This window comes from Lepidochelys kempii, chromosome 1 (genome assembly GCF_965140285.1).
Source record: "Lepidochelys kempii isolate rLepKem1 chromosome 1, rLepKem1.hap1, whole genome shotgun sequence".
In the NCBI taxonomy this organism is placed as follows: Eukaryota; Metazoa; Chordata; order Testudines; family Cheloniidae; genus Lepidochelys; species Lepidochelys kempii.
Genome location: NC_136380.1, coordinates 278320488 through 278343775, shown reverse-complemented (window position 1 = coordinate 278343775; position 23288 = coordinate 278320488). Strand labels below are relative to the sequence as shown.

The 23288-nt window shown below is 41.6% G+C and overlaps 1 protein-coding gene across 3 annotated transcripts in view; it reads left to right on the top strand.

The window, feature by feature from the left end:
- METTL25 (methyltransferase like 25) overlaps positions 1–23288 on the top strand; it is a 105550-nt gene that overhangs the window by 658 nt on the left and 81604 nt on the right. For 2 of the 3 annotated variants that reach the window (XR_012156728.2, XM_073327622.2), the window contains exon 2: positions 338–472. The exons of the other annotated variant lie outside the window; for it this stretch is intronic. Coding sequence is in view for 1 of the 2 variants with exons in the window: in XM_073327622.2 (XP_073183723.2) it covers positions 338–472 (135 nt within the window). In the remaining variant the exon portion in view is untranslated. The remainder of the gene's footprint in view (positions 1–337; positions 473–23288) is intronic. 3 annotated transcript variants of the gene reach the window in all.

Genomic DNA, 23288 nt, shown 5'->3' with positions numbered 1-23288 from the left:
CTCTGGCTGACTTTGCTCCTCGTGGCAGTGTGACGACGGTATGATAGGTGGCCGTCAAGGCCTGGTAGCCGGCATAGTGTTGCCACCGGGGCACCCTGCTGGGTGTTTTTCTCCAAGCCCCAGATCCTGGAGTCAGGTGATTCCATAGATGCTCAGCTTCCCATTAAAAGAAATGCCTGTAGCCCTCCTGACTGCGAGAAAAGTTTGACCACGGGACTTGCATGTACTAAAAGCTCAGACACCAGATGGCCAAGTTTAGAGGAACCCCACATTTATTGTTTAAAGGATCGTGATTTTTAAGCCAAGCTCATGATTTTTGATCGCTTGTGGTTGGCAGTGCTCCTTCCGCGGCATCAAAGGAGAGGCACTGCACAGCGTGAGGCTGCGGAATGGACATCCCACGCTGTGTTGTCAGGCTGCAGGGACATCACTGCCCCACCTGCCGCAGCAAGAGGGACAATCTCAATGAATTGTAAGATGGTTGGACAGTTTTTCAGTGCCATGTTATACTAGCATGTTCAAAATTTCATCGCCTTGCTATGCAACATCACAAATTGCCTCAAAAGCAGCAGGTACTTTCAGGATTGCTGCTGTTTGAAAAGAAAGTAAATCAGGAAACTCCTGGAAATACGATGGGACATGCAGTAACAGACTCTAGAGATAACATTTGTATTCATAAAGGAGACTTGTAGTGATAATGTACCCAGGGCCGCCTAGGCTGCTGAACAGGAATATAGCAGTAACTCTTTGTCTCCATCTTACTGGTGCAGCAATTGATAAATAATAATACTTTTAAGGGACTTAAGGTTAACAAGTTTTCATGCTGGCTGTGAAGCAGCAGTTAACTAACTGACACTATTCTTGGAGTTGTGCTGACTTCATCCATGATGCTGATGCTCAAACAGAAGTTTTGGCTTAATGAGATATTATATATGCTGAAGTTGTTAAAATGATGATTCACATCTCTGTTGTCTTGTACTGGGTTACTGTAACCTTTTCAACCTCCTGACTGCTCCTGTCTTCAAATCATCCAACACTGTTTAGGTAAAATCATTTTCTTTTCTTGTGCCTCAGATCTAGTCATCCTTCTCAAATTCAGTCAATGGCTCTTTGTCTGATTCTGTATCAGGTTTAAACTTGTTTTAATTGCTTTCAAGATACTACAGCTCTAGCCCAAACTATGAGAGATTGGGAAGGGCCACAAATGAGATCTTGGTGGGAAGCCCAGTCTCCTAGCTATACCCAGGAGCTGGAATTCCAGGGGACTGACCCTAGATCCTGCTTGTGGTGCCATCATTGGTATCAGCCTCTAGACATTAGTTACCTGAAAAATTTGAAGCCTTGCTCATTTTCTCTAGCTTCTGGAAAGTAGAATGACCTTTATTCTCTCATCGCTCTGCAAAGCCTTATAGTCACTGGGGAAGAAGATCTGCTTTAGGGGCGGGTCTTGTCCACTATTCTACTCATCCCCCCAGGACCTTTGCAAATACTCTCTGTCACTCTCCATTTTCGGGTTGTCCTACCCAGTAAGCCTGTTCCTCCCGCTGCTTGTAGTTTTCTCAGACAGCAGCAGTGTGAGGTTCACATATGCAGCCCACAATCTTTTGAATAGCATCCGTGAAACTCATCAGAGTTTTGGTAACTTTCTCTTTATGCTTCGCAAAGTTAAAAGCAGCAGCAGTACGTCGTCCGGGAGCATAATGTTGTAAAGTCTTATTCTGTGGGCAAGTTAGAGGCAGAAAGGTCAGGGAGATGTCCTTTGGTTCATAAAAACCTACAGACTCATAATTTCAATGGTATCATCCTCTGCAGCATGGCAGGGGGACTCACTGCCCAGGCCTGCCTCCCCCTCCAGGTCCGGGCCCCTGGTTGGTGGAAATTTGGATAATACAGTGTCACTGGAAATGGGCTGAGTTGGGTATCATTCGAAAGCTCCTTTTCCCCACAAACACAATGGTATTAAACACAACAAACCTAAAACAGTTGTGTAGATCTATATTAGAAGAAAACATTTAAAAAGCATGTTTTTTTGTAAATTATACTTTGAAACAGGGATGCATTGCTTACATATTAAAAAAAGACACTGATCTTTTGTAATCCTTGGAAAGTTAGCCTTGACATGTAGGACTGAAAACATTTATTCAACAAAGTAATCATTATAGTTGTCTCCATCTCTGGCACCACTTCTAGACACACTGTCACATTAATTCTTATCCACACCACACTTGCACAATTCTGTATGAGACAGGCTGCTGGCCATATGTTTACAGGGTGAGAAGCATCTGGTTTTTCCACATGACCATTTGATTAGTCGAAGGATTCATTTGAGAATACATAGTATTTCACAGATAACTGGTGTGATGAGTCCATTCTCCAGGACCCATACAAGTCCGATAGAAAAGAGTAGTTTTGGACATGCTCAATTATCCCCGAGCCATTCCATTGCTTGATAATTTGCCGTCCTGATAGCAGGTAAAAATGCACCCATTGTCAGTGGCAATTTTTCTCCATTTGTCTGCTTCTTGAAAAAAATCCACCAATGTAGCGTAAGGTTGGCCTTCAAATGGTAAACTTAGCATATGAACACCCCCAATGGATTTACATTTCATCAGTGACTGTCCAGCCACTTTTCTAGTGGCAACTGCAGTCAGCTATCTTGCCACTTCCCCAGTGGTGACTCCCATCAACTGTCCTGCCACTTCCCCAGTGGTGAGTTGGGGAGACCCAGGCCCACCCACGACTCCAGGTCCCAGCCTACGGTTCTTGTGGATTGCAGCCTCCTGCTGCACCTCTACTATCGCTGCCTTTCCCTGGGCCATTTCCCCACAGCCACAGCATCCTCCTCAGTCTTAGCAGCCTGTTCAGAGCTCCTTCTCTTCTCTGTGGGTTCCTGCCTCTACTAAGCTGTTCATGGTTCTACAGTGTTGTCGCCTGCTCCAGACGACTACTGACACTGCTCTGCCCTGAAGCTCTTTATATATGGCCCTGCTGGGCCCTGATTTGCCCCTCCTCACAGCCCCTCTCCTATTGGCTGCTTTTCATGCAACCTCCCTAGGGCTCTATTAATCCTTTATTGGCCACTGTGGGCCATTTGCCCCATCACAGAATAACATAGGCCACAGAATTTCACTTGGGAATTTCTTCATGAATACCAGAACTTCTAGTTGAGTTAGAGCATGTCTTTTTGAAAGACATATCATCTTGATTCAAAGACTTAAAGTGATGGAGAATCTACCACACTTCCTGCTAAATTGTTCCAATTATTAATTACCCTCAGTGTGCTTTTTTTTTTAAAAAAAAAGTTCCTTATTTCTAGTCTATTTTTTCTACTACTTCTTCCAGCGCACTAAATTTTGTTACTCTTTCCTTTGCTTGATTGTTTGCAGTAGAAGGCTCTTTAATCTTCCCCCATATAAACTGTGATCCTAGACTGTGATCAAGTCACCTCTTAATTTTCCTGCCCTTTGTTAAACTAAATAGATTGTGCTTCACTAATCTCTCACTGCAAGACAGGTTTTCCAGACCTAGAACCATTTTTGTAGCTTTTTCTGAACTCTTTTTAATTCGTCAACATCCTTTTCGAAGTGTGGACACTTCAAAGTGTGAACCAGAACAGGACACAGAATTCCTATAGTGGTCTCACTAATGCCATATACAATGGTAATAAGATATTCTTACATCTACTGAGTATTCCCCTGCTTATACATTCAAGGACAGTATTCACTCTGTTAGCTCACACTAATCCCTATCGTTACTGCATTCCAATATAGTTTCCCATCTTATGGTGTGCCCTGTATTTTTGATTCCTACATGTATGATGTTGCATTAGCTATGTTAAAACACGTGTTGTTCAAATGAGCCCAGTTTACAATGTGATCTGGATTGCTCTCTATAACTATTACCTATCCTTATTTACCATCCACCAATTTTTGTGTCCTATGAAAAACTTTACCACCAATGATTTTATGTTTTCTTCCAGCTCACTGATAAAGATAGTAGACTAGGAACAGATTGAGTCAGGAGCAGATCCTAGTGGGATCCCACAAAAAATGCCCCAGTTGTATGATGATTCCCCATTTACAATTACTGTTTGAGATCTATCAGTAAGCCAGTTTTTAATCCATTTAATATGCTACACTGAGTATGTATAACTTTTTATCATAATGGTGTGCAGTACTAAGTAACGAGCCTTATACAAATCTAAATAGATAATGTCAACAGTTACCTTTTTCAACTAAACTGATGCTCTCATAAAAAAAAAGTTTAGTTGACAACACCTATTTTCTGTAAAACCATTGTTGATTGGAATTATTTTTATCATCATTTAATTCTTTACTGATTGCATCCTGTATCATCCTTTCCATGATTTTCTCTAGGATCATTGTCAATCTAACTGGCCCTGTAGTTATCTGGATCATCCCATTTACCCTTTCTAAATATTGGTGCATTAGCTTTTATTTCCAGCCCCTGAGAATTCCCAAGTATTCCAAGATTGTTAAATGTCAACTTTAATAGTTCTGAGTGCTCCTGATGGAATTCTTTCAAAACTCTTGAAAGCTAAGAAATGAGCAGAAAATGTTTTAATGATCTGGTCAAGAGAGTGAGTGGGGGAATCAGTCCAAAGAGAGAAATCAAACAGCCGGTTAATGAAAAGATGCAAGAAGCAGTGAGGTCTGATCAGTCATTATAATGAAAATATAAGGATGAGATGACTGAAGAAAGAGAGCCAGACATTCAAGCTAAGAAACTGAGAAGGAACCAGAAAACAGTAAATAATGGCATCTCAGAGAGGGATGGAAAAGCCAAATGGAGGAGATGGAATTGTAGCAGGGAGAAGAGCAGCTTGGTCATCAGTACTGAGACCAGTACTGCTGTTCAGCATATCATCAATCTGGAAAATGAGGTAATAGCTATGTGGTGATATATGCTGATGATTCAAAGTTATTTCAGGTTAGGGAGGACTATTGGGAACTCCATTTGAGTCTAAAAAAATTAGTTGATGAAGTTGTAGACAATTATGAATTGGAAGGAACAATTTATAATAGATGTGCCCAGTGGCAAGTTCTCAAGTACAAGATCCAGGCATCATTGTGGATTTCTCCGTGAAGATATCTGTGAAATGTGTATCAGTGTTTTTGGGTTTTTTTAAGTGAATAAAAGGTTGTATGGAGAAGAAAACAGAAAATATGGTAATGCGTTTATTTAAATAGATGGTTCGTTTCAATTTGAATAATGTGTTAAGTATTGGTCATATTATTTCAAACCCAAGATAAACAGAAAAAGAGAATGGAGAAGAGAAATGAAAATGATTGAAGGTATGTATAGTAGCTATTCAGTATTATGAAAGATTTAAAAGACTATGCTTATTTAGTTTGGGAAACAAACTGTGAAGTTATGGTGTATAAAATACTGTAACTTATAGAGGTACTGGTTCAGGGAATGGATATACTTTCAATGTGCAAAGGAATGTGACATTGAGGTTATATATCCAAAATGCATTATTGCAAATCTGGATAAAATTAGGTTTCCCATTACATATGGCAAAACCTTCACCTTCTAAGAGTTAATGAGAAGTTCAGGTCTGACTATACGTACAGAATCACCAAATTGTATAAGATGAATGGCATGTAGAAAACGATTCATGCACCCACTGTTTTTATTTAAATTGCCTTATAATAAGGGGACACTAAATGAAATTTAAAGGCAACATTGAGAGTGGATTCAGCAAAATGGATTCTCTACACCAAGTAAAGATTGCTAATAAAAATTCTAATATTTCTGCAAAGTAAAAGGTTGCATTTTTGAAAACTGGCACAAAACATTCCCATGTAATTTCCATACAGATCAGATTTTCATATAAAGAGCATATAAAGTGTGTAACCCTCATTTCATGTAGCTTACATAAATTCAGATCCAATTTTAGACATAGAGAATACCTGCTCTATTTTTCATGCATCTAAGATCTGACATTTATCAAGTTACATCTCATTTATCTAGCCATGATTTAGATCAGGGGTTCTCAACCTTTTCCTTTCTGAGCACCCCTCCCTGGGCAACGTGCTATAAAAACTCCACAGCCCACCTGTGCCACAATAACTGATTTTCTGCATATAAAAAACAGGGCAGCATTAGGGGGTAGCAAGCAGGACAATTGCCTGGGGCTCCATGCCACAGGGGCCACCATGAAGCTACCTTGCTCAGGCTTCAGCTTCAACCCAGGGTGGCAGGGCTGAGGGACCTGGGCTTCAGCCCCATGCAGTGGGACTTCGGCTTTCTGCCCTGGGCCCCAGCAAGTCTAATGCTGGCCCTGCTTGGAGGCCGCCCGGAAACCTGCTCGGACCCCTGGTTGGGAACTACTGATTTAGATGACTGTAAAGTTAGACAGAGATTTTCTAAAAAGTCTGTAACCAATTATTTTGCATTTTTATACTGTAAACTGCTCAAATACTCATGGTATAATTTTAACTTTTTGGCATGTTTACTGTTTGCCTGAAGACCTAGCTACAGGTGCATGAGCTGACTGGTTAATGGGCATTCTAGATTTCATGTGGTGGGTAATCTTAAAGTTAAAATGCTTTGAGAAATTCCCACCTTCGTGACATTTCAAAACAACATGCAGTACGATTCTCTACTTTGAGGAAACATTTCAGCTGTCTTTGATATAATTGGGTTTTGTTTTGTTTTTAGCTGCCAGCTAAATAACAATTTAAATTGTTAGGATTATGTATACAGATGATAGCATGCTAATATTACATGATCTAAATATTTATGGTTGTTGTCCTGCAGATATTATTTAGTGATATAATAGTATTCAACGAAGTTAAGTAATATTACAGTCTCTTAGTTCCTTTTATTTCAGTGTATACTTGGAAACATACCTTTTAACAATACAAAAGCAGAAATCAGAGGGAGTGTTGTATTTTGGTACACCTCTACCGCGATATAACGCTATCCTCGGGAAATAATCTTACCGCGTTATAGGTGAAACCACATTATATCGAACTTGCTTTGATCCACCGGAGCGCGCAGCCCCATCCCCCTGATTTACCGCGCTGATTTACCGCATTATGTCCGAATTCATGTTATATCGGGTAGCGTTATATCAGGGTAGAGGTGAATTCCTATATTCATCGAAAAGCCTTTCCCCCCCCCCCAAATAGTTCTGCCTAATTAAGTAAAAATGATGCAGAAATGGATAGTTGGATGCATTTAACAAGTTCTATTTGAGGTTAACATTGGCACAATAAGGACATGACTATTTTACAGATAATTCTATAATGAGTTCATTGCATGCATTTCCAATACATTGGAGTTATTTATTTAGAGCTTTCACATATTACTATGAAATAAGCCAGATGAACCTATACAAAATAGGTCACTGAGCATAAGTGGGCAATATATATTTACCTTATTTATTTATAGATAACAACTTGCAATTGTTTTCACTTCCCCAGATTAAATGCAAATATTTCATCTAATCTTCATCAGCAGCTGAATTGCCCTTAGTAGAAAGAACAAAAATGTCTCAGTCACTAATGCTTGGTTTAGGATGGTAATACAGATGTGTTTTAGTCAGTGTGATCTTTCCCATCACATTGTTAAAGAAATGCATAGATCCGTAGTTAACAAGAATTTCTTGTTTTCATAGATTCATTATAGTAAAATTATTTTCTCAAACTATGCTATTATTCCTGTTTGAAGGGAGGAAAGAGTAACAGTACCATTGTAACGACAAAGGACATATTTTCCCCAAGTTTTAATTTTATTTACTGATGTTAGCAACCAGTATATTTAAAAGATAAGGAATACCTCTACCTAGCCAGATGTTGCAGAAGGAATCACTCAGAAACCAAAATGTGTTTTCAGCATATGTTATATGTTTCGTTGTTATGTTGCTGATCAATTTGGGAATATACTCATTTAAAGTTGTGCAATGCTCCCTTATAAAGTTGTTTGGCAGCCGCCTGCTTTGTCCACTGCTTGCCGGAAGAGCAGCCTGTTGCAGCTAGCTGGTGGGGGCTTGGAACCAGGGTGGACCCGCAGCCCCGCTATCAGTTCCCCGCTGCCCTAAGTTCCCTGTGCAGCAGCCGCCCAGCAGGCTACCAATTGCCACAGTTCAGCTGTCCCTCCCCCTGCTGCCATGTGCTGCTCCTACCCTCTGCCTTGGAGCTGCTCCTGGGAGCCTCCTGCTTGCTGTGCAGGGGAGAAGGGAAGAGGGGGGCTAATGTCAGGGTGTCCCTCTGCCCCCTACTTCTGCCTCCCGCTTACCCCTTCTCCATATAGAGCAGGGTGGGGACAGGACAGGGCTCAGGACAGAGAGAGCATGCTGGCTGCAGCTGCTGTCTCAACTTCCTGATTTTTTTAAAGGCAATATACTTAGAATGGAGTCAGCTTACTTAAAGGGGCAATGCACATCTCTCTCTCTCTCTCTCTCTCTCTCTCTCTCTCTCCCTCCCTCTCCCTGTCCCATGCACAGGGTGTGTATCTCTGTGTCTGTCTGCCATGCTGTCTCCCTTCCCTCCATTCGTGCTGCCTTGTAGAGTGTGAGGCTACATTAACAACAATGTGTTAACCCTTGAGGGCTCAGCTGAATGCTAGTTCATCATTTAGTAGTAAAGCATTCCCTGGGAAATATCCCAGCCTCTTCCATCCTCTAAGTTCACCACCTCAACCAAGCTTTACAATCATCATTGCTGTGTACAATATTAAATTGTTTGTTTAAAACTTATACTCTGTGTGTGTGTGTGTGTATATATATATAATATATATATAGATAGAGAGATAGATATAGAATATAGTTTTTTGCCCCTATGTACATTAATTCTTATGGGGAAATTGGATTCGCTTAACATCGTTTTGCTTAAAGTCAGATTTTTCAGGAACATAACTACAACGTTAACTGAGGAGTTACTGTATATGTTACAGAGATGAAAGTTTATTCATATTTGTTTCTTATTCATTTTGCATATGCTAAAGAAGTATTTTAAAATATAGCCTAAAGACTTAAAAATCTATATTTTTTTAAAAATGGTTAGTTAATTTTGGATTATTATACGCAAATGAATGGAAGAAATAAATTGTGTGGGAAAAAGGTTTCTTATAATTGTCCTGAGACCAACATATTTTTTTTAAAAATATAGTAATGGCTAAAAAAGACTCTATTATTGGAATCCTTGTCTTTATAACTCATGATTGTATATGCCAGGTTTATCAAAATGCTGAAAGGAAATTTACTGGATGTTGGTTAGTCTGCAAGAAATCTAATTCTAAGATAAATAAATTTATATATATAATATTAGATTGGATTGGAATTTTCACAAGTTTTACAATATAAAGTAGTAACATTTAAAACATAATAATGTCTATGAAACAAAATTGGAACACCTCCTCCCCGAGAGGAAAATCAGGTTGTAGTTTTTTCCTCCTGGCAACACTGATGAACAACTGGCTAGTAGAGAAATCTCTCTGCAGTTTGAGATTTAATACTCAATCTCTGTCATACTCCCAACAATTGCTGGCCTGTAGCCTTGGTTGTTGACTCCCCCGACCTTTAATCTGGATCTCTTGCTTGACAGATTAGTGAGTTGTCTGTACTGTATTAAACCTAAGGATTTCTATGCAATTTTTATTGCTTTTGGCTATACTTATTTTGTGGATTTGTGTGAATTTAATGGAATTCTGCATTCAGTCCCGGGGAACTGAAAATAAGTTAAATGAATAAACCTTTATTTTAAAAATACATATTTTTATTCAGTAATGTTGATAAGGAAACAAAAAGAATCATATATAGTTTCACTCCTTGAAACAAACCTAGGGCTGATTTTTTCTGGCCAACAGTGTAGAGAGAAAGTAGAGAGAAATTACTAGCACTGTCGATTAATTGCAGTTAACTCACGATTAACTCAAAAAAATTAATTGCAATTAAAAAAATTAACCGTGATTAATCGCACTGATAAATAATAGAATTATAACTGAAATTTATTACATATTTTTGGATGTTTTTCTACATTTTAAAATATATTGACTTCAATTATAACACAGAATACAGTGCTCACTTTCTATTATTTTTATTACAAATATTTGCACTATAAAATGATAAACAAAAGAAATTGTATTTTTCAGTTCGCCTCATAAAAGTACTTTAGTGCAATCTCTTTGTTGTGAAAGTACAACTTACAAATGTAGACTTTTTTTTTTGGTTACATATCTGCACTCAAAAACAAAATAAGGAAAAATTTGAGAGCCTACAAGTCCACTCAGTCCTACTTCTTGTTCAGACAATCACTGAGACAAACAAGTTTGTATACATTTGCAGGCGATAATGCTGCCCGCTTCTTATTTACAATGTCACCTGAAAGTGAGAACAGACGTTCACATGGGACTTTTGTAGCTGGCATTGCAAAGTATTTACATGCCAGATATGCTAAACATTCGTATGCCCCTTCATGCTTCGGCCACCATTCCAGGGGACAGGCTTCCATGCTGATGATGCTCATTTAAAAAAATAATGTGTTAATTAAATTTGTGACTGAACTCCTTGGGGGGAGAATTGTATGTCTCCTGCTCTGTTTTACTCACATTCTGCCATATATTTCATGTTATAGCAGTCTCGGATGATGATCCAGCACATATTGTTCATTTTAAGAACACTTTCACTGCAGATTTGACAAAACGCAAAGGTACCAATATGAGATATCTAAAGATAGATTCAACACTTTAGCCAAGGTTTAAGATTGTACCTTCCAAAATCTGAGAGGGACGAGGTGTGAAGAATGCTTTCAGTGTCTTAAAAGAGCAACACTCCGATGCGGAAACTATAGAACCTGAACCACCAAAAAAGAAAATCAATCTTCTGCTGGTGGCATCTGACTCAGATGATGAAAATGAACATGCATTGGTCCGCACTGTTTTGGATCATTATCGAGCAGAACATATCATCATCATGAATGCATGTCCTCTGGAATAGTGGTTGAAGTATGAAGGTTTATATGAATCTTTAGCACATCTGGCACATAAATATCTTGTGATGCCGGTGCCATGCGAATGCCTTTTCTCACTTTCAGGTGACGTTGTAAACAAGAAGCAGGCAGCATTATCTCCTGCAAATGTAAACAAACTTTTTTGTCTGAGCAATTGGTTGAACATGAAGTAGGACTGAGTGGACTTATAGGCTCTAAAGTTTTACATTGTTTTATTTTTCAATACGTGGGGTTTTTTTTACATAATTCTGCATTTGTAAGTTAACTTTCATGATAAAGAGATTGCACTACATTACTTGTAATGGGGGACTTGAAAAATACTATTTCTTTTGTTCTTTTACAGTGCAAATATTTGTAATAAAAAATAAATCTAAAGTACATTTTGCATTCTGTGTTGTAACTGAAATCAATATATTTGAAAATGTTGAAAACATCCAAAAATATTTAAATAAATGGTATTCTATTATTGTTTAACAGTGTGATTAATCATGCAATAAAAATTTTTTAATTGTTTGTCAGCCCTAGAAATCTCATTTGTTTTTTTTAAATATAAAAGTGTATTATTTTGTAAAATATGAAATAACTGTTATTGTGCAATTTCACAGTGAAAGTAAATACTGTACTAGTAGATTTATGATGTATTGTGTAGTAGCACTCAGTCCAAGACACTGACATAATTTTTCATTTATAGCTGGATCTCTAGTATATTGAACACTACGTTTATGAATGTTTTCATTCTTATCACAGAGGAATAATCAAAATAATCTTTTAAGAGTATCTGTGTGTGTAGTGTTTGATTCCTGGTCATATGAACTGCTTGAGCCAACTTCTGGTGCCACTAATCCGTCTGTGGCATGGCTCAGAAAGGAAGATTCAAGCCTTCTTCATGCCCTTGTCCATCTTCCTTTCATCTTTCTGTGCATCCCTTGAGTACAGATTGCTATTTTGTTCCAGCAGTTACTATAACTACTCCAGTTTTAACAATAATCTTAACTAAATTGATTTTAAACTAAAGTAAGAATTTACTGATATTTTACAGAACAGAGAGACACCAAACAAAAGGATTGTTAGGTAATACATGGCTGCTCTGGTTGCTGGGCAAAAGTATTTTCATGCTGGGCCTAAAGTTAATTACACGATAGTTGCAGATTTTACATAACATAAATGTATTAGTTCTGCGACAGCTCAAGCTGTGACTGTTTCTCCCAGCACATCTTCCCAGCAGAAATATGTCTGTGCTTAGGTATCCAGGTCCTTTTATAGTTCCCCAAGCTTTGAAGTAAAGGAGTCATCCATTACATTGCAAACAAGCGTTTGATTACTTCACCTCTCTGATATTAGATTGTCCTGTTTTGTTTGATTTGAAGGTATCAGAAGGATTCTTTATTTCCCTTCTGTGATTTCAGAGTGCACAAATCTAATTTCCCCTTCTTCCTGTAAAAAAAACTTGTATTGACTTTTTTTTTTTTGTAATGAACCTTTGACATTCTTCCTTACATTGTTTCAGTATTTCTGTATGTTCTTGTTCCTGTTTTTTTGTTTCAGACTATATCAGCATCTTGCATAAAGTTTTGTTATTTGCAAATTATTGGATCACTGATTTGCCTCAATAATACAAAACAAGCAAAGTCATGTATGTAATGCAAAAAGCACTCTTTAATTTTGAAGTAGAAAAATAAAGAATGAAAATTATAAGGACAGCTACTGAAACAATTTAAAAGTGGATAGTCTGATTATAGCCTGTCAGAATATTTATTCTTACTAGGGCCACCTATTGCCACCTGTAGTCATGTCTTGGGAGTACCTTGCTCCCCAAGTAAAACTACTGAAATCAATGGGACTGCTTTCAGTGGATCAAATTGTGTCATGACTTGTGCGGTCATGCAAAGAGGTAAGGGGGCTTACAGATTGTGAGTAGCAGTTCAGTAAAGAGAATAGCCTCTTCAGGAATGCTATTTCCTCCCCTTGTACAGGTGAGTGGAGCAGGTCAGGGTGGCTATACCTGTGTGCCAGGGGAAGAATGCTGTGTCAGGTATAAACGCTGTGACAGCATTGTCCATGAGATCCCGGGGGAAGCCCTAAGGCAGTTTGAGTTTCAGATTCACAGTCTGCCTTCCAGTAAACTCCAGGAGCAGCACAACTATGTGTTGCCCTAGATTCAAAGCTCATGGCATTTGAGTCCAGAGTAAGGTACGGTTCAGGGTAAGAGAAGAGTAGCAAAATCTAGCCTTTATTAAAAAGATATTTGTCTATTCTAAAATAACAGGATTGTAACAAATAATTGAAGTTTTTCTTCAAAGCTTTTGCCTCTTGAATTTGGTAGATTATTTTAGATTTGTTCAAAATTCTATTTTTTGCCGCTAATGTTGTTACAAAGCAGACTCAAGACTTCTAGGCACATGTGCACCAAACAGTGCACATGTGCTGGCCCTTCTTGTAGTGCTTGTGCTGTTTATTATGCAACTTCTAGTAAAATGATATAGATTTATTTTTTATAATATAACTTTAGTTATGATAATTAACTTTTATTTAGCGTGTTACATTTTCAAAGTGCTGTAGGATCATTAATTAATGACTGATAGTGGGTGTGGGGAAAATATTTGCATAAAATCTTGAAAATAAACTGGTTTCAGAATAGCAGCCGTGTTAGTCTGTATTCGCAAAAAGAAAAGGAGTACTTGTGGCACCTTGGAGACTAACCAATTTATTTTAACATAAGCTTTCGTGAGCTACAGCTCACTTCATCGGTTGCATAAAGTGGACGCATCCAATGAAGTGAGCTGTAGCTCACGAAAGCTTATGCTCAAATAAATTGGTTAGTCTCTAAGGTGCCACAAGTACTCCTTTTCTTTTTTGAAAATAAACACTTAATCATGGAACTGGTAAGAAAGTTAGATACATCTTTCTGCTTAGCACTTTTGTTTATGTCCCTTTGTAACAAACTTCTCATGAGGAATGCTATTGGAATCTATATATAATTACACACACAACATTAAAGGAAGTTTCTTAAATTTGCAAAGATAAGCACTCAAAAGTTAGAAAATGCCAGAATGAAGGTTGCCTGCGAAACCTTAATATGGCCGTCTTGTGTGTATAAATTATGGTTAAAGTTAAGATTTTGTCATGGTTATTTTTAGTAAAAGGTTGTGGGCACTAAACAAAAATTCACGAGAGCCATGACTGTCTGTGACTTTTACTAAAAATAACCAAGGAGGGAGGGCTGGGGGAGGAGTCGGGGGAGAAATGACAGCTGGAGTTCCATGGGTGGACTGACTGCCTGAGCCCCATTACCACAGGGGTGGGCACAGGCCCAGGGGCATCCACAAGGGGGCACGCAGAGCCATGACAGGGGGCACACAGCTCTGGCTACAGTCAAGGGAGAAGGGGGCACAGCCCCAGCTATAGCCACTGACAGCTGAAGCCAAAGAAGTCATGGAGGTCTAGTAAAGTCACGGAATCCTTGACCACCTTGACTAAATCGTATCCTTAATTTATAGTACAGTCCTTAATTTCATGATCACATATATTTTTTCCCTCAGGACCCCTACCTTATTCAGTAGACAGATTATAGTGCTCACTGAATGAGCAGCTATCAATTTTTTGTTTCTCCTTATTGTTTAGTGTGTGGAACCATTCAAACTTTACTTTGCAGACAGAATTATTGATTTCCTCATGGGCTTTTCTTTACTCATCACTATCTCGTATATGAGTTCTTCACAAACAGTTTATATTCCCAATGACTCTGTGAGGTAAAGGGGTTGGCATAGTTCTCGTTTTACAGATGAGGACTTGAGACATAGAGAGATTGAACTCAAACGTTTTGACTATGTTTGGGTGCCCAGTTTGAGACACCTAGAACCTGATTTTTTCAGAGTACTTAGCATAATATAGCACTTTATATATTCAAAGCACAGCTCCCATTAACAGTTATGAATGCTCAGCAGTTCTGCACATCAGATCCCAAGGTATCAAGTTGAGACCCAGTAAATAAGGAACATATACTAATAACCTGTGAAATTTTTGATTAGGTGACTTGCCTAGCATCACACAGGAACTCTGTGGCAAAGGCAAGGATGAAATCCAGTTCTCTAGGGCAGTATTCAGTGTTTTAACAATGAGGCTGTCCTTTCTTTTCCTGTAGTTCTCATTCTTATTCACTACACACCTTACAGATTCTGACACAAATGGGGCAGGGATTCTATGGACAGCATTCTCCTTTATTACACTACCTTGATTAAACCCCAAAGCAGGTCCAGCATGTACACTGAAGGGGACGGAGTCTGGAGGAAAAATAATATGTATACACAGTGGGATGTGCACAGGCATCCTTAATTCTGGCACTTTCTAACTTTTGAGTGCTTAACTTTGCAACCTTCTAACAGTTCTTTGTGTATAATTTCCTCAGTTTTAATAAAGCAAACTGAGGAAACAGAAATTCCTTTATGTGGCATTATATTGACACCCACATGGTTCGTCAGCAAAGTTGGAACCTTTAGATCTACAGCATGGACCTCTGCCACTTGAGTTAATTGAATAACCGGTAGCAATAGTAAGTTATGGTCTTCTATGTGGACCAGCACTAGAGGGGGATGAGATACGCACTTTGCTAATGGTTTTCACAGATATTTGCTAACAACAGAGAAATGCTGAGGCTCAGGAATCTTGTGTTCCACTCCATGTACTGAAGGGGAGTGTTCCTTAGAGAGCACAGACTCTCCTCCCATTTTCCACCAAGCTTGACCTCTACTGCCCCATCCCCACCAATCTGTCATGCTCCCAATACTGACTCTTCCCCACTCCTGCTTCCTTGTCCCATGACTGTTGTCTGTGATTCCCCTTGCCCTATCAGTTCCAGTTCCCCTTGTCTGTTCTGTCTCTCCATTCCAAGGGTCTTTGTCCTGCTAGTCCCAGTTCTCCCACCTTCACCCTGCCCACAGGCGCCGAATCTCCTTGCTCAACTAGTTCCAATCTCCCTACTTCCAACTCCCTGTCACAGTTACTCCCTTCCCCCACCAAGTCCCAGTCTTTCCAGACTCCCTATCCCAGTCTACTCTTCTCCCCCACCCCCCTTCATCTGGCTTTTGTCCCCTCTAAAGTCAAATCAAATTAGTTCCTACTCCACACTGCCTGGGTGCCAGCAAGGAGTCATTGAGAGCACAAGAGAGAGAGATTCCCTACTGTCAGTTCCAGTGCTTGGCCTCACCCCAGAGCAGCTGAGAGAGGCCTTTACAGAGAAAGTCTTTCTGAGCCTCCATAACACTAGACTGGAGCATGTTGTTGCTCTGTGGGGATGACACATGCACAGTTTGATCATCACTAAGAGCTGTCGGACACTGGAGCATGCACAGTGTAAATGGAATTTTAGGAGATTTTACTGTTAAGCTGCAGGAAATCTCTACTGAGCTTGTGCACATTGCAGTTTTTTTCATAGGTTTGTGACTTGGCACAGGCATATCCCTGACACAAAGGCTATCTAAAATGTGTAGTCCATAATCCAAAGCATGGGTGCTTAATTTAAAGAAAAGGGTTGCCAGAATTTTTTAATATGAGCATATCAATACATTTTGCCCTAGCCCTGTTCTTTGAAATTGCTGCAATTTTTCTGAGCTAAAATGAAAATATATCCAGCTGAGGTAGACACCTGGCACAGAAAATTTCAGCTGAAACTGTTAACGTTTGGCAAAGTTATAAGGAACTGAAAATAGGGTCTTGTAATGAGAAGCGTCATTCAGCCGTAATATGGTGCTAGCACTCCTGCCTGTTATGCAGTATTTGCACATCCAGCATGAGGTGTGCTAACAACGGTAGGTAGAAAAAATGGCACAGCACCTACATACAGTATGTCTTTCTCTTACAATGGGAATACTGCTGATATCAGAGGGCTTGGATCAGAACCCAAATGGATTCTTCACATACACCCTTATTGAAAAGGGAGTATATTTGGACTATGATTTGAAGTTCATTCATTTAAGTAGAGAGTTTTGTTATCATTAAAATAAATAAAAGACAATAGCTACTACAAGTTCTAGAGATCCCCTTTCATATTCTCTTTTCTGTTTTTCTCTACATAAATTATCTTGGAAAAATATAGAAAACAGTATGAAATGGACTCTCTAGAGCAGTGGTTCTCAAAGCCGGTCCACCGCTTGTTCAGGGAAAGCTTCTGGCAGGCCGGACCGGTTTGTTTAACTGCTGCGTCCGCAGGTTAGGCCGATCGCATCTCCCACTGGCCACGGTTCGCCTCTCCAGGCCAGTGGGGGTTGCGGGAAGGGCGGCCAGCATGTCCTTTGGCCCGTGCCACTTCCCGCAGTCCCCATTGGCCTGGAGCGGCGAACCGTGGCCAGTGGGAGCCGCGATCGGCCGAACCTGCGGATGTGGCAGGTAAACAAACCAGTCCGGCCCGGCAGGTGCTTTCCCTGAACAAGTGGCGGACCAGCTTTGAGAAACACTGCTCTAGAGCTTTTAGTAGCTATTTTTTTAATGGTAGTAAAATTCTTTAGGACTTAGAACAATGGTAGCAGACTACTTTTATTTTTAAAATTAGAATTTGAATGGCCATAAATAACTTTTCCTAATGTAAGAGCTGTTCTTTACTGCATAGAAAACCTGAGTGTAACAGCATTCGAATTCTCAATACATTGGCTGATAGAGTCCTGGAGGTGACTTTTTTTAAGGCAAAAGAGGGACAACTCATAGGGCAGATCACTGCAGGCTGATATTCAGAGCCATGATTGTTATATCATGAAGAAAGCTGGTTATTTGTCTTCTTTGCGAGATGTACTGTTTCTAGACATTGACCACTATAAATAACTTTTATAGTTTGTTATTATTATAATTATTTGTATTATCATAGCGCTTAGAAACTCTGGTCATGGACCAGTATCTCATTGTGCTAGGCCATGTGCAAACACAGAACAAAAAGTGAGAGATTGCCTGTATTCTGTTTCTTGTTTAAATAAAATTTAACTTCTTTTTCTGAAGGTTAATTTGAAGCCTACAGTATTTTCTAATTCAGTGTCAGTTATTATTTATTTTCTAATTCAGTGTCAGTTATTATTTACAGGTCATGTTTTAAAATCATTTGAAAATTTGCCACCTTTTCAGCCCTCCTCTGAATGAATTAGATGTTGTTAACAAACAGAATGCTTTGTTCAGGTGCACTGACAATTGGGAACCTAAGCTAGAATCATACCTAGAGTTTGGGCTGAATGTATTTCTTACTGGAAATTCAGAGTTATACAGCAGCTGAGAAAGTTTATAAATGTAATGGTTGTAAGTCAGTAAAATTTGTAAATTTAATGATTATATTTCTTCACTGATATAAGATGTCTCTGGGAATTGACTTGGGAAGAAAAATTTAATTAGGGTTCAGAGTTCAGTAATACGCAGTGCTGAGAGAGAGAGAGAGAGAGAGAGAGAGGTCATTTACAGCAGGCAAGAGGTTAAACAAGAGAGAAGATTTGACACTTTAGTCAAATTCTGCTGTCTTTGAAGGAGCTCTGCTGAAGTGAGTTGATTTAGCCCAGATTTATATTAGCCCTGGTCTACACTAGGACTTTAGGTCGAATTTAGCAGAGTTAAATCGATGTAAACCTGCACCCGTCCACACGATGAAGCCCTTTAGTTCGACTTAAAGGGGTCTTAAAATCGATTTCCGTACTCCACCCCTGACAAGTGGATTAGCGCTTAAATCGGCCTTGCCGGGTCGAATTTGGGGTACTGTGGACACAATTTGATGGAATTGGTCTCTGGGAGCTATCCCAGAGTGCTCCATTGTGACCACTCTGGACAGCACTCTCAACTCAAATGCACTGGCCAGGTAGACAGGAAAAGAACTGCTAACTTTTGAATCTCATTTCCTGTTTGGTCAGCGTGGCAAGCTGCAGGTGACCATGCAGAGCTCATCAGCAGAGGTGACCATGATGGAGTCCCAGAATCTCAAAAGAGCTCCAGCATGGACTGAATGGGAGGTACGGGATCTGATCGTTGTATGGGGAGAGGAATCCGTGCTTTCAGAACTCCGTTCCAGTTTTCGAAATGCCAAAACCTTTGTCAAAATCTCCCAGGGCATGAAGGACAGAGGCCATAACAGGGATCCGAAGCAGTGCCGCGTGAAACTTAAGGAGCTGAGGCAAGCCTACCAGAAAACCAGAGGGGCGAACGGCCGCTCCGGGTCAGAGCCCCAAACATGCCGCTTCTATGATGAGCTGCATGCCATTTTAGGGGGTTCAGCCACCACTACCCCAGCCGTGTTGTTTGACTCCTTCAATGGAGATGGAGGCATCACGGAAGCAGGTTTTGGGGACGAAGAAGATGAAGATGATGATGATGAGGTTGGTTGTAGATAGCTCACAGCAAGCAAGCGGAGAAACCGGTTTTCCCGACAGCCAGGAACTGTTTCTCACCCTGGACCTGGAGCCAATACCCCCCGAACTCACCCAAGGCTGCCTGCTGGACCCGGCAGGCAGATAAGGGACCTCCGGTGAGTGTACCTTTTAAAATACTATACATGGTTTAAAAGCAAGCATGTGAAAGGATTAATTTGCCCTGGCATTCGCGGCACTCCTGGATGTATTCCCAAAGCCTTTGCAAAAGGTTTCTGGGGAGGGCAGCCTTATTGCGTCCTTCATGGTAGGACACTTTACCACTCCAGGCCAGTAACACGTACTCAGGAATCATTGTACAACAAAGCATTGCAGTGTATGTTTGCTGGCGTTCAAACAACATCCGTTCTTTATCTCTCTGTGTTATCATTCATGGTCTCCTGGTTGAAATAAGGTGCTTTTCTTCAGGGGACATTCAGAGGAGCCCGTTCCTGCTGAGCTGTTTGCCTGCGGCTGAACAGAAATGTTCCCCGCTGTTAGCCATGGGGAGGGTTGAGGGGGTAGCCACGCGGTGGGGGGAGGCAAAATGTGACCTTGTAAAGAAAGCACATGTGCTATGTATGTAATGTTAACAGCAAGGTTTACCCTGAAAGACTGTAGCCACTGTTTTATAAAATGTGTCTTTTTAAATACCGCTGTCCCTTTTTTTTCTCCACCAGCTGCATGTGTTTCAATGATCACAGGATCTTCTCCTTCCCAGAGGCTAGTGAAGATTAGAAAGAAAAAAAAACGCACTCGTGATGAAATGTTCTCTGAGCTCATGCTGTCCTCCCACACTGACAGAGCACAGACGAATGCGTGGAGGGAAATAATGTCAGAGTGCAGGAAAGCACAAAATGACCGGGAGGAGAGGTGGTGGGCTGAAGAGAGTAAGTGGCGGGCTGAAGACAGGGCTGAAGCTCAAATGTGGCGGCAGCGTGATGAGAGGAGGCAGGATTCAATGCTGAAGCTGCTGGAGGACCAAACCAGTATGCTCCAGTGTATGGTTGAGCTGCAGCAAAGGCAGCTGGAGCACTGACTGCCACTGCAGCCCCTGTGTAACCAACTGCCCTCCTCCCCAAGTTCCATAGCCTCCACACCCAGATGCCGAAGAACGCGGTGGGGGGGGCCACCGGCCAACCAGCCACTCCACCACAGAGGATTGCCCAAAAAAAAGAAGGCTGGCATTCAATAAATTTTAAAGTTGTAAACTTTTAAAGTGCTGTGTGGCATTTCCCTTCCCTCCTCCACCACCCCTCCTGGGCTACCTTGGTAGTCATCCTCCTATTTGTGTGTTGAATGAATAAAGAGTGCATGAATGTGAAGCAACAATGACTTTATTGCCTCTGCAAGCAATGATTAAAGGGAGGAGGGGAGGGTGGTTAGCTTGCAGGGAAGTAGAGTGAACCAAGGGGCGGGGGGGGTTTCATCAAGAAGAAACAAAGAGAACTTTCACACCGTAGCCTGGCCAGTCATGAAACTTGTTTTCAAAGCTTCTCTGATGCATACCGCGCCCTCCTGTGCTCTTCTAACTGCCCTGGTGTCTGGCTGCGTGTAACCAGCAGCCAGGCGATTTGCCTCAACCTCCCACCCCGCCATAAACGTCTCCCCCTTACTCTCACAGATATTGTGGAGCACACAGCAGGCAGTAATAACAGTGGGAATATTGGTTTCGCTGAGGTCTAAGCGAGTCAGTAAACTGCGCCAGCGCACCTTTAAACGTCCAAATGCACATTCTACCACCATTCTGCACTTGCTCAGCCTGTAGTTGAACAGCTCCTGACTACTGTCCAGGCTGCCTGTGTACGGCTTCATGAGCCATGGCATTAAGAGGTAGGCTGGGTCCCCAAGGATAACTATAGGCATTTCAACGTCCCCAACAGTTATTTTCTGGTCTGGGAATAAAGTCCCTTCCTGCAGCTTTTGAAACAGACCAGAGTTCCTGAAGATGCAAGCGTCATGTACCTTTCCCGGCCATCCCACGTTGATGTTGGTGAAACATCCCTTGTGATCCACCAGGGCTTGCAGCACTATCGAAAAGTACCCCTTGCGGTTTATGTAGTCGCTGGCTTGGTGCTCTGGTGCCAAGATAGGGATATGGGTTCCGTCTATGGCCCCACCATAGTTAGGGAATCCCATTGCAGCAAAGCCATCCACTATGACCTGCACATTTCCCTGGGTCACTACCCTTGATATCAGCAGATCTTTGATTGCGTGGGCTACTTGCATCACAGCAGCCCCCACAGTAGACTTGCCCACTCCAAATTGATTCCCAACTGACCCGTAGCTGTCTGGCGTTGCAAGCTTCCACAGGGCTATCACCACTCGCTTCTCAACTGTGAGGGCTGCTCTCATCTTGGTATTCATGCGCTTCATGGCAGGGGAAAGCAAGTCACAAAGTTCCATGAAAGTGCCATTACGCATGCGAAAGTTTCGCAGCCACTGGGAATCGTCCCAGACCTGCAACACTATGCGGTCCCACCAGTCTGTGCTTGTTTTCCGAGCCCAGAATCGGCGTTCCACAGCATGAACCTGCCCCATTAGCACCAGGATGCATGCATTGGCAGGGCCCAGGCTTTCAGAGAAATCTGTGTCCATGTCCTGATCACTCACGTGACCGCGCTGACATCGCCTCCTTGCCTGGTATCGCTCTGCCAGGTTCTGGTGCTGCATATACTGCTGGATAATGCATGTGGTGTTTAATGTGCTCTTAATTGCCAAAGTGAGCTGAGTGGCCTCCATGCTTGCCTTGGTATGGCGTCCGCACAGAAAAAAGGCGTGGAACGATTGTCTGCCGTTGCTCTGACGGAGGGAGGGGCGACTGACGACATGGCTTACAGGGTTGGCTTCAGGGAGCTAAAATCAACAAAGGGGGTGGCTTTACATCAAGGACTATTTCAGGCAGGACTTCATGGAGGGTTCCAATAAGAAATGCTGCACCTAAGTTATTGTTCTTTTTGGAACAAGGAGGTTAGTCTGGCCTCTGATTGATACATGGCTAGATTTAGCTTGCTGCACCTTCTCTGTGAGTGACTGCAGTGTGACCTAGAGGAATGAGTCCCCTAGATGGGGGGGAAGCAAATGAGTACAAAACAAATCTGGTCTATTTCTTGTTTTGATCCACTCCATCTATCTGTTACATCTTTGGCTGGCAGCAGACAGTGCAGAAGGACTGCTCTCCATCCTCATCTCTTGCCTGCCCGGCAGAAGATGGTACAGTACAAGTGCTAGCAATCCGTATCATCTGCCTGCTCACCATAAGACGGTTCAATAGGACTGACTGCAGGACTAAAGAGAATGACCTGGTCAGGTCACTCCAAATTTAGTCCCTGCGCCCATGTCTGCCCAGGCGCTCCTGGCCGACGTGGCCAGGAGCACCTCGGACATGACGATGACGGCTACCAGTCATATTGCACCGTCTGCTGCCAGAAGGCAATGGGTTGCTGCTACTGTGTAGCAATGCAGTACCGCGTCTGCCAGCACCCAGGAGACATAGGGTGACGGTTACCTGAGTGGGCTCCATGCTTGCCGTGGTATGGCGTCTGCACAGGTAACTCAGGAAAAAAGGCGCAAAACGATTGTCTGCCTTGCTTTCACGGAGGGAGGGAGGGAACGGGGGCCTGACGATATGTGCCCAGAACCACCCGCGACAATGCTTTAGCCCCATCAGGCACTGGGATCTCAACCCAGAATTCCAATCTCCAATTCCGGAGATTGCGGGAACTGTGGGATAGCTACCCACAGTGCAACGCTCCGGAAGTCGACGCTTGCCTCGGTACTGTGGAAGCACTCCGTCGAGTTAATGCACTTAGAGCATTTTCTGTGGGGACACACACACTCGAATATATAAAACCGATTTCTAAAAAACCGACTTCTATAAATTCGACCTTATTCCGTAGTGTAGACATACCCTTAGTGTAACTGAGTGCAGAATCTGGCCTAAATT